Source organism: Zeus faber (assembly GCF_960531495.2).
Source record: "Zeus faber genome assembly, chromosome: 19".
Taxonomy (NCBI): Eukaryota; Metazoa; Chordata; class Actinopteri; order Zeiformes; family Zeidae; genus Zeus; species Zeus faber.
In genome coordinates, this window is record NC_137206.1 from 15,678,345 (window position 1) to 15,693,344 (window position 15,000).

At 43.3% G+C, this 15,000-nt stretch overlaps 1 protein-coding gene across 1 annotated transcript in view; it reads right to left on the bottom strand.

Annotated features, from left to right (window-relative positions):
* Nucleotides 1–15,000, bottom strand: part of pola1 (polymerase (DNA directed), alpha 1) — a gene marked incomplete at its 5' end in the record, with an annotated part of 79,568 nt that overhangs the window by 64,054 nt on the left and 514 nt on the right. Inside the window, 16 exons of the mRNA XM_080020613.1 lie at nt 469–530; nt 832–916; nt 1,797–1,951; nt 2,555–2,693; nt 2,791–2,865; nt 2,992–3,105; nt 8,006–8,118; nt 8,589–8,761; nt 9,466–9,634; nt 9,736–9,871; nt 10,160–10,258; nt 11,675–11,737; nt 12,219–12,334; nt 12,491–12,568; nt 14,046–14,142; nt 14,492–14,610. Of these exons, the coding sequence (XP_079876739.1) occupies nt 469–530; nt 832–916; nt 1,797–1,951; nt 2,555–2,693; nt 2,791–2,865; nt 2,992–3,105; nt 8,006–8,118; nt 8,589–8,761; nt 9,466–9,634; nt 9,736–9,871; nt 10,160–10,258; nt 11,675–11,737; nt 12,219–12,334; nt 12,491–12,568; nt 14,046–14,142; nt 14,492–14,610 (1,793 nt within the window). The remainder of the gene's footprint in view (nt 1–468; nt 531–831; nt 917–1,796; nt 1,952–2,554; nt 2,694–2,790; nt 2,866–2,991; nt 3,106–8,005; nt 8,119–8,588; nt 8,762–9,465; nt 9,635–9,735; nt 9,872–10,159; nt 10,259–11,674; nt 11,738–12,218; nt 12,335–12,490; nt 12,569–14,045; nt 14,143–14,491; nt 14,611–15,000) is intronic.

The window sequence follows — 15,000 nt, forward strand, 5'->3', positions numbered from 1 at the left end:
ATAAGTTCATCCAGTTTGTTGCACATTAGAGAGAAATATTCCCGTAGCGCCGTGTGCACGAGGGACAGTGCGTCTTTGACCACAACGTCCAGTAATTCCGCAGATGTGGCGATGAAAGTGGGAAATAAACCTGTCCGTCACCGACGGAGCGTCCTCTAGTGCAGAGGTTCCTAACCACCGGATCTTAGACAGTGCTGGGCATTTGACGCCGGACCGTGAGAACACGGGCGGGATTTTTTCAGGAGCGATCTGCTCTGCAGCGGAGCAGCAGCAGGAAACAAAGTAAATTAAATACAGTTTTTATTTGCTCAATTTGGAGAAAAGATCCACAATTTGAATATTAAAAAAAATAAATAAAGCATACAAATTGGAATGTGATTATAGAGGAATACCTGCGGCCCTTATACCCGAATACCCGGACAATAAACACCCAAGCTGAAGCTGATCTTCCTCCGCGTGGCCACTCACCTTCTTCTTCACAGCATCTTTGAAGTCATAGGGGAAGATGCAGTCGTTGGGTTTACTGACCACTGAAAGACAAAAAAAATTAACTCATTTCTGTTTGACTTTTGGTTTCCACAACATGTTTCACATGGCCATAATGGCCAAAATGTGTTTTTTTTTCTTTGTTGCTTTTCATCAACTCGTGTGGTAAATACGGCTGGATCTGTCTGTATGACACCGAACAAAAATAGATCCGTGGATTGAATGGAACAGTTTAAAGGGGACTATTTTGGCTTGGGAGGGACATCCCTGCCTGGAGCTGAAAGGCACCGTCATGCTCAAAAATAACAACAACAAAAAAATAAAATAAAATCAGGGATCACTCACCACAGAAATGGCTCTGGTAGGGCGGGCGCGGAGGAGCTTTATCCAGGTGGAACTGGTGATGGACCAGCGCGGCCAAGGACATGATCTGCAGAGAAGAAGGAAACACCATGAACTGGGGATCGTTACAAAAGGCCCCGTCCACACCGATACGGGTATACACCTTGTTTTCTTCGCATTTTGGCCTCCCTCGTCCACACCTAAATGGCGTTTCAGGTCACGGAACACAACACTTTTGGGGGAAAAACTCCTTCCAGATTTTTCAAAACTCTCAGAACTCCATCTACACATGAGGAATTGTTGTTTCACACATTGAGCATGCGCCAGAAACCTACGAACAACAGGGGACCATCGGTGTGTTGACATGTGTGCTCGTACTGTTCGGTTTAATGTCGGGTATTTTGCCGTTAATTGCCTGTATTTTTAACCTCTCTAAAAATAAAAACAAAAATAGTTCTGGCGATCTCCACTGACCGCTACGTGTCCCCACTGCCGTTTCTCTAAATAAAACGAATGGTCCCGTGATGTAAATTCAAGACTTCAGATGTGTTGTGATCAAGGTACCTCGGACACATGCTCTGCGGTCTGGGATATTTGATGCAGTGAAAACTAGTATTTTGGTCCGATACCATATTGAACATCAAATCTGTGATCGTATTCTATTGTTGATCGGTGGACCCCGCCACCGCAGTTCAACGTTCCATTAATTGTCGTTGGCAAATAAATTGAACGGCTCCTTCTTGTGAAACACCGGCTTAATAAAGGATCAAATATTATGACATTTTTATAAATAAAATATCTTACGGATTACCACTTTAATTGAGTGTTGGTCAAAGTTACTCAACTCTAAAATCACTTTTGTATATTCTAATGTTTTGTATGTTAATGTCCCTATTCTAAGATGACAATGTATTCCAGTGCGTCCATGTATTTGGGAGGGGAGGGGGGGTGTGCGGCGTGGTGCTGACCTCGTTGTGGTGGGTCTTGGGGTTCTGGACAGTCTTGAGGCTGATGGACATTACGGTGAGGGGGGGTGGAGGCAGGTCCTTGACCACCGTCACCAGGTCGCTGCGCAGGGCCAGAGCCTCCACCTTGCACCAGCTGACCGGCTGACTGGTGAGCTCTGCAGCAGACGAGAGACCGAGTTTAGAGTGGCAAGGGTTACGGCATTTTTTTAAATTCAAACAGTAGTTATGTGTATTGTATTTTTCACTTTTTTCCACCAATAAGAAAAGTGGATGTCTGAATTAATATTTGGAGAGTGGCAGAATGGCTGAGATCTAAATCCAGAATTTTTTTTTTTTTTTTTTTTTGATGGATATGAGTATTTTTCACATTTCTGCAAATGATCAATATTCTGCATTGGTTAAGTTAGCAGCCGATGGATAGTGGGGGGGAGTGTACCAGACTGATCGTTTAAAAAGTCAAGCGCAGTTCAAGTGCAAATTCAATCATTTTCAGACTGTTGAGTTGTTTTTTTTTTTTTTAATACTGCTAATCGCCTCTACCCATGCTCATCACAACAAATTCCTTGTATATGAAAATGTTCTTGGCGGAATATACTAAATCAGATTAAGATTTTCTGGAGAGAGAAACACCTGTGCTCCATACCGGCCTTTTGTTTTTCCTTTCATAAAATGTATCCATTAAAACTTTTCACATTTTTTTGCTTTTTAATCGGGACAGTTTTGAGCCTGATGACCCTGAGGACAGAGTGGCTGCTTACGTGGGCTCTTGATGTCCAGCCAGCAGGGTCCTCTGATCTTCCTGCCGAGGAGGAAATGCTCCAAACTGGAGGTGTTGGTGCCGAACACGTGGGAAAACGTCGCCCCCTTCAGGTCGGAGGGCAGCGCGGGCAACTCGGCCTGGGACGCAAAAGTGAAACAATGAACGTTCTGTGGACGCGCATAAACAAGCTTTTATGATAAAAAACATGATCCGGGAGCAACGCCCAGTACTCACGGAATATCGCACTTCCAGGTATTCGCACTGAGAGGGAACGTCGGGGATTTCAAAGGCGTAATTCTTATCCACTTTCTGCAACACGTGAAGACAAACCACAAACGTTTAAACGTCTCTCCCCTTTATAAGAAACCGTGAAAAAGTGTTACTCAGGTGATTAAAAAAAAAACAAACAACTGTTTTTGCGTTTTGTGAAAAAACCTTGGATTTAAACTTCATGATCTTGAACTTCTCCGAGAGCTCGTTAAACTCTTGGTAGACGTCCATAATCCCCACCGGCGTGTCCGACGCCGCGCCCGTCTTGGGGTTCACTTTCTGTCAATCGGAACACAAGTCACTGATAAGACACTGAGACTCACCAGGTGGCAGTGCAGTCACCAGCCGTGCAGTGACTGACACAAATACAATAACTTCATTTCGTACAATAAATAGAGCTGTTTAAATGGCAAAACTACATTTTCGAATAAACTACTAACTGCATTAGGGATGCACCCATGCAACTTTTTCAGTCCCGATACAGATACCTTGGCTCTGGGTATAGGATTGGGCAAATACTCAAAGCCCAGGAGTTCGGGATCAGTGTTTAATCAATTGGCTTAATTCTCACTGTGGGCAAGAGACTGGGAATCATTCTTTTATGTGTAAGGCAACATCAGGCTTGACAAAAATATTGCTTTCCTAACTTTGTAAAACAGAATGTCACGCACAAGCACACACACTATATATGATTCAAATAATCGTGCACCAGCAACTTGCTAAAAGAATCGTCAAAATTAACACAAATTACAATTCAAGTGTCAACCTTTTAATTGGTCAGGAATGAAAATCCCAGTATAAAACATTGCACGCATCAAATGAGAACAAAATGTAAATATTAAAATCACAATTAAGTTAAAAACTAGGCAAAAAAAACAACGTGATAAATGACACAAGTAGCATAAACAAGTAACTTGGAAAAACAAAACAGGAATCAAATTTTTGTAAAATGTTTAGCGCAAACAGGAATATAAATTCCAATATAAAATAATATAGCAGCTGATGTGAGAATAATCTGATTGCGCTGCTCGCTTCTGAAAAATATGCCGCCCGCCTTCGACCGACGGCCAGGTGGAGCGGTTCAATAAGAGGCTGAAGAATATGGTTCATAAGTTGGCGTACGACGATAGCAATACGATAGCGATAATAACAAATGATTGGACCCTCTGTTGTTTGCGGTGCGGGAGGTGCCTCAGGCCTCCACGGGATTTTCTCCCTTTTAAGTCTTCTGTGGCATGAGACCCCGGGGGGGTGCTGGACCTTAAGGAAAACTGGGAGGAAGGGCCTAGCACCAGTAACAACGAAGATCAATATGTTATAGACAAGGTATTAGTGTTGCTCTCTACGTCCAGATCTAAATTACTTGCAAAGTGGCAAGGGACCCTCGCGGTCACACGGCGGGTTAGAGTGCCTCACCATCAAGTGGGCAGTCGGGGCTACCCTCTCCTGGGTCTCGGCCAATGAGCTTGCAGATCATTTCAATTCTAAAATTAGAAATGTTATGGACGCCATTGCACCCACTAAGGTGAAGGTGGTTTCTCGTAAGAAAATATCTCCACGGGGAAATGCCACGTCGGTAAGAATAGGGGGGAGAAAAAAAAAAAAAAAAAAGAGTGTTGAAAAGCTCAGTGTAGCTGGCGAAAAACAAATCTTCACATTTATTATGACATCTATAAAAGAGAGACTTTGCGCTTATAATTTCAAATTGAGAAATACAAGGCGCTCCGTCTTCTCTGACATCATCACCGAAAACCATAATAATGCACGTGCCTTGTCTGCTACTGTCGACAGGCATACAAACCCTCCTGTGTCAGTAGCCTCTGAACCTCTATCCACCAGGGATATCTTCACCGACAAACTTCTGACAATTAGCCATGCAGTCAGTACCGCCGTATCAGGTGCAGGACGTGTGCTGTCCCTGTGTCCACCGAAAGTCGACTCAAACACCATGACACAATTTGATCCGATCAACCATAAAAACTTGGGAGGACATTACACAACACCTGAAATCCTCCTCCTGAGGCCTTGATATTCTGCCAACGGGTTTTTTTTCAAAAATGTTTCAAATTGCACCGACTCATCCTCGTGTCTCCTCTCTCAGGTTTCTCCCCGCAGGCGCTGAAAACAGCCGCCATCAAGCCGCTCTTAAAAAAGAACAATCTAGACACCTCCCTAATGAACAATTACAGGTAGTCCTCACTTAGCGACCGCGTTCGGTTCCTCGGAGCAGGTTGTTGAGTGAATTGGTGGATAAGCGAGGACCCGTGTTATTTCACGGTAAGGGGGGCGTGGCCATTGTGAACGCCAGTGTAGTGAATACTGACAGACTGCGGGAACGAGACTGAAACTGAGAACGGTGATGAGATGAGATGCTTGACAATGAGACGCCGCGCACGCAGTGGTATTGTACGCGGCGTACAATACAGACTGGTCGGAGAGCGGGTCGTGAGTGCGAACGGCCGTTAAACAGGTAGGTTGATAAGTAGTTGTTAAGGAGTACCTGTATAGGCCTCTATAAAACCTCCCGTTTTTAAGAAAAATCATTGAAAAAGCTGTTTTTCAACAGCTGAACAATTTCTTGGCACTACACAACTGTTTTGATGTACTCCGGTCAGGATTTCCAACCACACCACACCACACCACACCGCAGCACAGACACCGCTCTTGTTCAGGTCTTCAACGACATCCATCTAAACACAGACGGTGGCAGATTTTTTAGTATCAGTATTACTGGATCTCAGTGCTGCATTTGACACGGTTGACCACAACATATTATTAGGCCGACTGGAAAACTGGTTGGGACTTTCTGGCACAGTACTAAACTGGTTTAAATCCTACTTAAAAGAGAGGGACTACTTTCTGTCTATAGGTAATAACACATCTGAGCAGACAAAAACGACATGCGGAGTTCCCCAGGGCTCCATTTTGGGGCCTCTTCTGTTTAACATCTGCGCAGACGACAGAAACTTACATAACCATATATCCAATACAATCACTGAGCATGTGCATTGAACAAATCAAGGATTGGATGTGCCAGAGTTTTCTCCAATTAAACCAAAACAAAACTGAAGTCATTGTCTTTGGAGCCAAGGGAGAACGACTAAAAGTCAGCGCTCAGCTTCATTCGGCCAATGTTAAAAAGCACAAACCAAGCCGGAAATCTTGGTGTAGTCATGGACTCTGACCTAAATCTCAACAGCCACATTAAAACAATGACAAAGTCAGCCTACTATCACCTTAAGAACATATCACGGATTAAAGGACTTATATCTCGGCAGAATTTGGGAAAACTTGTCCATGCATTTATCTTTAGTAGACTAGACAACTGTAACAGAGCTGTAACAACTACTTTTACAGCTCTCGCCTAAAAGATGGATCAGAGAGCTGCCGTTGACTCAGAACGCTGCTGCACGAGTCCTCACTAAGACCAAGAAAGTAGATCATATCACTCCAGTTCTCAGATCTTCACACTAGCGTCCTGTCCGCCAAAGAATCAATTTCAAAATACTACTGTTGGTTTATAAAGCACAAAATGGTTTAGCTCCAGAGTACATTTCTGATCTTCCGCTGCGTCGTGAACCATCCAGACCTCTCAGGTCGTCTGGGACCGGTCTGCTTTCTGTCCCCAGAGTCAAAGCTAAACATGGAGAAGCAGCGTTCAGTTTTTATGCACCACATATCTGGAACAAACGCCCAGAAAACTGCAGGTCTGCTGCGACTCTCACCTCTTTTAAAATCAAGGTTGAAGACTTTTTTGCTTGCCGCTGCCTTTTACTAAACCAAATATTGATTTCTCGCACTGCCACTTTTACTTGATTTTATGCATTCTATTTCTAAGCTTTGACGTAAGTTGAAGTATGTGTTCTCCCATTTACAATGTGTTTCTTTTACACTACTCATTCTATGTATTCTATTTTTTTACTTGATGCATTCTATGCTCTTTCATAATGTGTTTCTTTGCACTTGCCTTACTGCTTTTTATGCTTTATAATAAAGCCCTTTCAATTGCCTTGTCGTTGAAATGTGCAATACAAATAAACCTGCCTTAGCACGAGCGTTTTATTCATTATTTTGAATAAGGAGAGGGAGAGGGAGACGGGTGTACAAATTGCGCCCCGAGAGCCTTCTCTCTGCGCCCTAGGTGGCTGCCGAGCTCGACTATAGGAAGAGCAAGCCCTGATAGCGACCATAAATGTTTTTGTTTTTTTTAAACAAGTCCAAAAAACCGCAACCCGCAATATTTTCAAGCGACTATCCCTCTGCACGCGGGCAGGGGTTGCACTGCGAGAGAGGAGGGATGCGAACACTGGCACGGCTTAACAGACAAAAAAAGGTTATGAATTTTAACGTAACATCAAAATATATTGACATAAATGGTATCGTCTCATCCTTAATCTCGTTTGAAAATATATCGATAGACCGTAAAAACATAACAGAACTGAATTTACTACATCGGCGCCATTGTCACAGATACGCAATCCAGGTATTTGAGTCAGTATCGGACTGATATCCCATATCAGCATCGGATTGGTGCATCCCTAACCTGCACATATTTGAGTTTAAATAAAGTGATGTTGAGCTAGTACTGAGCTGGATATTTTTTCAAGAAGTACACATATTTCTCAATGTATGTTAACATGTTCGCCAATTCCAAAAGGCATAGCTATTCAGGCTGGATTTTCCCCCGGTTTTGGTTACACTTAACTAGAAAGGGAAGTGAGACAGTAATTTACAAAAGGAAAGCAGGAAACTGGATTATAATAACTGGGTTGGAATGAAAAATACAGGTTGACAAAGTTGTTCCAAAAGTTAAAAAAAAACAAAAAAACAAAATCTGAAATTTCAACAGTTGAAATATACTATTAAACATGACTACTGCCTTGGACAAAAAATAAATATATATGGATTTGAATTCCAAGTTGGCGTTTATGGCAGGAAAACATTCTCAGCCACTTGTATTGTTTGCGGCGTTCATCAGTGGGCGATTTGTGCAGACGGCAGTTGACAGCCAAATTACTACTCTGCCTTGTGTTTCCCCTACAATCTAATTTAGAAAAGAGGAATGGATTTGATCATTTCTGCAAAAAATCTTATTGCCACCCTACTTGGCACACAAAGGACAGAGAACCATTGAAGCCAAACGAACGCGGCGGGGGTCACGTGGCGGCAGGGAACTCACATATTCGCGGGGCAGGAAGTACATGGTTCTCTCTATGTTTTTGACGGCCACGCAGCAGCTGACGTGGGTTTGGGCGGAGTCGATCCACACCTTTCCAAAAAGGTACACCACACCTAGGATACAACAGAAACATTTTATTTCTTTTTAATGGTTTCAACCTGTTCTGTGAGCTGGGCTTGGATTTTAGCTCTCATAATAGAGTGATGAAGCTTAAACGGAGCTTCCTGGTCTGTTAAAGTACAGCACTAGACTGTTACAGCTGGATTATATGAATAATTCTGGTTCTTATATTATTAAGAACTTATTCTGATTATATTAAAAGATGATTATTTTCTAATTGCTTGTCATGGTTTTAGTTATCATTACCTCTTGAACAGGGTGCGCTCTGGCGTTGCAAAATGGAATTCAAGGAGTTTCAAGTACTTTTTTTTTTTAAGCACAACACACACACACACACACACACACACACACACACACACACACACACACACACACACACACACACACACACACACACACACACACACACACACACACACACACACACACACACACACATATTATTGTTATATTATTATTATACCTGGCTTGCTGTACTGGTCTTCAAAAGCGTCCAGCCAAAAGAAGTGCAACGCCTGCTCCCCGTCAGGTCTGTCCACTAGAGGCAGCCGACTGGTGTCGACCTGAACCTCCGCTGGGGCCTCGTTGGCCTCGCCCTCCTCCTCTTGTCCCCAAGAGCTTCCAATTCGGTTGGACCTGTACAGGGTCGGAGGGAAGCAGAATTACAAAACATCCATTCCTTTTCTCATTCAGCGTTTATGGAGAAGAGTGAGTTACCTTATTTTTCCTCAAATGTTATCAATGGTTCAGGGCTGAGTAACATGGAAGAATTCATTTCCACAGTAATTTCACATGATGCATATGAATTTCTATATATAATATGCTATCCTACTACTAACATGTTAAATAGACCAAATGACTCATTAAATGAAATGATATGCAAATTGTGCTGTTCCGACTAACTGCCTCAAATATCTCAGACCTAAAAACTTAAAATGAACATTCAATCCTACAACGGCAGCACTGTAAGAAGGTTTGCCATAGTACAACCAGCTAATTTTAATTGGTAAATATTTGAAAAATAAAAATACCAGTACGTTTTTCCTTGAATTTGGCTACAGCCTCGAACAATTTTTCATATTCAGAGCTTCTTTAACTTTTAAACCAAACCATGAAACTTTACTGTAATTTGCCAATTTTTCTATTGTTTTAACCGTGTAATTGTGGTTTATGCCTAGGTTTAGTTTATTGTAGATTATCAGGTTTGTCGCAAATTGCCAAATTATTTGAAAAATATATATTCTTAGTACTTTTTATTATTTTAATTCTCTCTGGGGATGGATAAAATATTTTATATATTTATCCATCCATCTGTCAAAAGACACAGATGAAGGACTCACAGCAGTACAGGGTCCTGGGGCTCTGGCTTTAGCTCCACTTTAACCGCCGCCTCAGCTTTCGCGCCGGGTTCTTCCTCTTCTTCTTTGGACGCCTGCGTCTCCTCCACACTCTCCACTCCGAGCTCCATCGGCTCGTCAAAGTCAACGCCGTCGTATTCCGAGTCAGCGACTGAACACATTCAGAGAAATCATTCACCAGGAAGTCGCAGAGAGAGAGAGAGATAGCATGATGGGACGATGTCAGAGTGAGGAACGCGTCTTCTCTCTTACACTCCTCAATCTTCACTCTCTTCGGCTCGACGGGAGGGGCGGGTGCGGAGGGGGGAGGGCGGGCGGAGGCTCTGGGCGTCGGGCCTGCGGGGGGCGCCCGGACCTTGCCTCTCAGCCCCGCAGCAGATGGCGACTCCTGGCACCGGGAGGAGGGAGATGCATAGGCTGACCTTCAGAGCACGCTGATAAGATAACCCAGTGATCCTACACAGATCTCCCCCGAAAAACCCAAACCACCACAGGGTTCAGTGGGGGGGGATCAATCACAAAACTTTGTGATACAAAGAAAGAATGAGAGTCTGAAGCTGAAGAAACCGACCACAGTGACATTGGGTATAATTTCCTGGTAGTCTTCGAACAGGTTCTTCAAATTGGAAAGAAATTGGACATGATGTCGGCGGAAAATGGAAAGGCAGATTCAGACCTTTGGAGTCTGAGGTTTGATGGAGAACGGGTTCATGGCCGCTCCGAGGGACTTCTTCTTCAGAGTCACCACTGGTGGACGGGTCAGCAGGGAGGGTTTCTATAACAATAAAAAAAACTATTCCAAACTACTGTGTGGTGGGGAATGGAATTTAATGATTTAATTATGCTTGTTTGCATAGCCGGTGCCATCCTAGCTGACGTTCCTAAAATGCCACAGATTCATGCCTCCTCAGGACAAAGTTAAATTTCTGGCATATTTTGAAAGCCTTCTTAGAAATACCATAATAATACCAAACCACATACAGGCAAACAAAGGCATAAACAATAATATATAGCATCGGGCTGCCCCCAAATAATCGACCAAAGGTTAGTCGACGAGAAGAGTCAACCAACTTTTTCATTGGTCGGTTAGTCGCGGGAAAGAAGGGGGGCTTGTCAAAATTAACCTTAAAGCCCATATGGCTGGACCCATGTATGAAACACGAGGAGGCTTTTCATTTGGAACTAATTTTAACAAAAATAAATATTTAGTCTCCTCGCTGGTTGTTCCAACGCATTTAGAAGAATAATTACAGCTTTCAATGAGCGGCTTTTTGCTGTAATTAACAGGCGGCTCGCTTCATGTGTGCGCGCCGTATGAAGCTGACTACTCTAAAAAGGCTGAATAAATATTGTGTATATCATAAAAGAATATTGGGTATATTATAAGAGCCGTTTGAAACAGTTAATCACATTCTTCAATAACCAAATGGTATTTTAAATGCCCCAATGGTGGTGGTGCGCCTGAGCCCCAGGAGGGGGCCCGCAGAGGTTGCCAGGTCCACGGTTTTCCTGTGGAATTGGGCTACCTCTGAAGTGTTGCGATACCAATGCTGTTGGACTTTAAAAGCAGTATATATGGTTTGCCATGGAGATATTTTATATATTATATATTATAGGCCGTTTAGCAAGTCCGCGGCACGAGGGGTAACAGGCACACCGGGAAAACGATCTTCCGTACGCCACATTTCAGAGCAAATTATATCAATATGTAATTTAAATGCGTACATTAATAATAATAATAATAATAATAATAATAAGGCCTAATAAGTTTAACCGGTGTAATGTTTAACCGGTGTAAGTACTAGATGTGCTCAGCCTTCCAGATCGGCTCACTTTGTGCGTGCAGAGCTTGTAAATAAAATGTATAATCCAAAGGCTGGTTATTAGGTTCTGAATTTATCTGTTATGCAGCACAGTGTTGACAATGTTAGTTTTAACACTATGTGTCAGCTCTGGTCCTCAAACCATTTTCAGATGACCCAAAAACATTTAAACAGTTAGATTCACATCATAAACGTATGACAATTAGTCAACTAATCGTTTGAACTGACTAAGAATAACTACCAATAGTCAATAACTAATAGTCAACTAGTAAAATCTTTAGTCGGGGGCAGCCCTGACATTGCAAGAGCTTTTATGCCTGTCAATGAATCAGTTCAATTACTTATTTTAAAAGAAGCGGTTTACGCACCTCGGAGTGCAGGTCTTGTAAGAGGTCTCCCAGCAGGTCGTCTTTGGACAGGTCCACATCTTTCTGCAAGAGAGGACGCATCACAAGCATGGCAAACGTATTCAAGCCTTTTATTTCAACCGCCACTTCTCCACCTGGGTTTCAAGACCCTCGTATCACGCCCTGCTGTTGCGCCTGCTGACATCAGCTTGTGGCGCCAAATTGTGACGCAAAACGGCAACTACAATGGAAGACCAATCTAAGGCGTACGTCGATATCAAAATCCCGACGGCCCCCCCATTCAGCATGTCCGATTTCCGGATTAATGCAAACAGGGTTAATTCTCGCATTACAAAATTAAATTTGAGGACTTAACCCTAACCCTATGATGTAAAAGCGATTCTGGAAAATGTTTTATTACGTAATATTTGAACAGAACAAGAGGCTTTTTTCAAGGTGTTCCATTACTTAAAAAAAGAGGACAAAACTCAAGCACTTGAAGCACCTCATAACATGCAGAAGAGACGCATAGAGACATAACCATCAGCCATCAACACACTCGAACCTCAACAGGTTTCTTCACGTTGCTGTTCATGAAGAGAGTCTTGATGCTGTTGGGTTTAGCGACGGCAGCCTTCTTCGCATTTTGCTTCGGGCCTGCTCCCTTGGCGCTTTGTTTTCCTGCCAGCAAACCAAAAAATATATGTAGTGTACAGATAAACAGTAAACACACACAAACACACACACACACACACACACACACACACACACACACACACACACACACACACACACACACACACACACACACACACACACACACACACACACACACACCTTTCCGTTTTTCTGCGACGTCATCATCCAGGTCGTCGTCAAAGATTTCTCTTCCGTCCTCTACGTAGCCTACTCCGTCTGAGAGAGACAGAGAAGACAATTCAAAGAATGAATTCAAATAATAATAATAATGTCAGAACACAATATGTTTTGAAGTCGTACATCGCAAGGTCAAAGAAATGTGTTGGTCTGTTGGTCAGTAGACCAATATAGTGATAATATTACAACAACAACAATATTGGTCATGGGTTTGTCAGGTGGTTAGGGTGGGGAGGCACACGTCCAGCTCCCTCACCCTGAACACAGGACCCCCCCCAGGGCTGCGTCCTCAGCCCCCTACTGTACTCCCTGTACACACATGACTGTGTGGCCAGGTCCAGCTCCAACACCGTCATCCAGTTTGCTGACGACACCGCCGTGGTGGCCCTGATCAACGACGACGATGAGAAGGCCTCTCGCGAGGAGGTGACTGACCTGTCACTCTGGTGCCAGGACAACAGCCTCCACCTGAACGTCAGCAAAACTAAGGAGCTGATTGTGGACCTGAGGAGGGGACTACAACCGAGGACGCAGGCGCCGTTGGTGATCAATGGGACTTCTGTCGACAGGGTGAGCAGCTTCAAGTACCTGGGAGTCCACATCACGGAGGACTTAACATGGACTCACTGCCTGATTTGGGAACTGTACTGTTCAGGACAGGCGGGGCTTGCAGAGGGTGGTGCGTTCAGCCCAACTTACCACTGGAACTACCCTCCCCTCCCTGCAGGACTTCAACACCAGGAGGTGCAGTAGCAGAGCCCGCAGGATCATGAAGGATCCTCACCACCCCAACAATGGACTGTTCCAGCTGCTGCGGTCGGGCAAGCGCCTCCGCAGTCACACAGCGAGGACAGAGAGACTGAGACGGAGTTTCTTCCCGCAAGCCATAAGGACTGTCAATGCTGAACTCACCAGGGGTCCTAACAAAAAGCACTGAGACACTCACATAGGCCCCACTGCCTTACTGTACTGTATGTAGCATACTGCATCACTGCTCTGGCTTACTGCATACTGTATTGCTGTACTGTTGTATACTCTACTGTATATCTTCATACTCACTTTATTCACATGCACTTTACTGCACATATCTGTATATACAAATAGCCTCTCGCAAATACACAACTCTATACACTTAACTCTATTCCCTTCAATTTTGTACCACCACTTTGTATTATCTTTTTGAGTCTTACTTTTATTTTGTTTATATTATTCTATTCACTAACTGCATTACATTTTGGAGTCAGTTAGTTTCAGTTAGTTAGCTAGATAGGGATTAGGTTAGCTGTTATGTTCGGTTTAGTAGCTATTGTGCATAATCTCCGGGTGCGTTGAAGACATTTCTCTGCATATACAGTATGTATAAACGTATGTTTATGTATGTTACAAATCAACCTCTTGAATCTTGAATCTATAGTATGTGAGTAGATCTGATCTGCCAGGTCAGTTTAGCAGGGGTTGGATTTCACAATCTACCAGCTACTGTGACTACGGCTTTTGTAGCTAATTTGAGACCCACCATCATCGATGATCCAGTCATCATCTTGTCTCTCTTGCACCATCTTCGAGTACTGGTCCTCGTCAACCACATCATATACACTGGACAAATCCTCCACCTGGAAAGCACAACCGTATATTATTCACATGAGACGACAGATAAACAACATCTGAAGTGTATGTCCTTCTTCTTTGAGGAAAATGCCTAGATAGGCTGTTTCAAATAAAATAGTTTACATTTCTCCATCAGATTACTGTAATTACTAAGATAATATGATGTAAAACTTCACAACTGTCGGAGTCCAATTGTTGAATTGGACAGATTTGAGGCAGCAGATCACACAAGGCTTATGTATGAGGGAAAATAAATAAAACAACGGGAACCAGGGAAAAGGCTTCAATTCGACAAGGACAAGGAAACTAAGTCATAAATCAATTTGCGGCACACAACAGACAAATGTGAATCACCTCATATTTGATCTTCTCGCCCCGCTTGGCTTTCCTGAGCTGCTCCAGCGCAGACTTCCTCCCCACCTTCTCCTTCTTCTCCCGTCTGGACCGCGAAGCGGCCAGACCACTGGTGTCCCCTGGAGCGTCACCTGTGGATGGAGGAGGAGACACATTACCGCGGACAACATTAATGGGACATGACAAAAGCTTGGCCCAACAAGCTCCACGGTAACGACGTCATAGAGGACGTTTGAGTTATCTTGTGGTGGAACGTAACAAAAGCACATGTACTTAGTGATTGTACTTTTTTTTTTTTTTTTTTTTTTAATTGTACGCTTTTCAGGTACCTGTTCTTATTCAGCTACGGAGCCTTTTACTGCAGCAAAGCAAATAACGATATGTTTTTACTCTTCGCGGGATAACTTTTTAGTCTCTTCCCTTACATTTCTAAGTCATGTTAGTTACTTTTTTTTTTTTTTTGATTTGCATATCAAAATCAAGGACAAGATCTACCGAACCGCCGATTT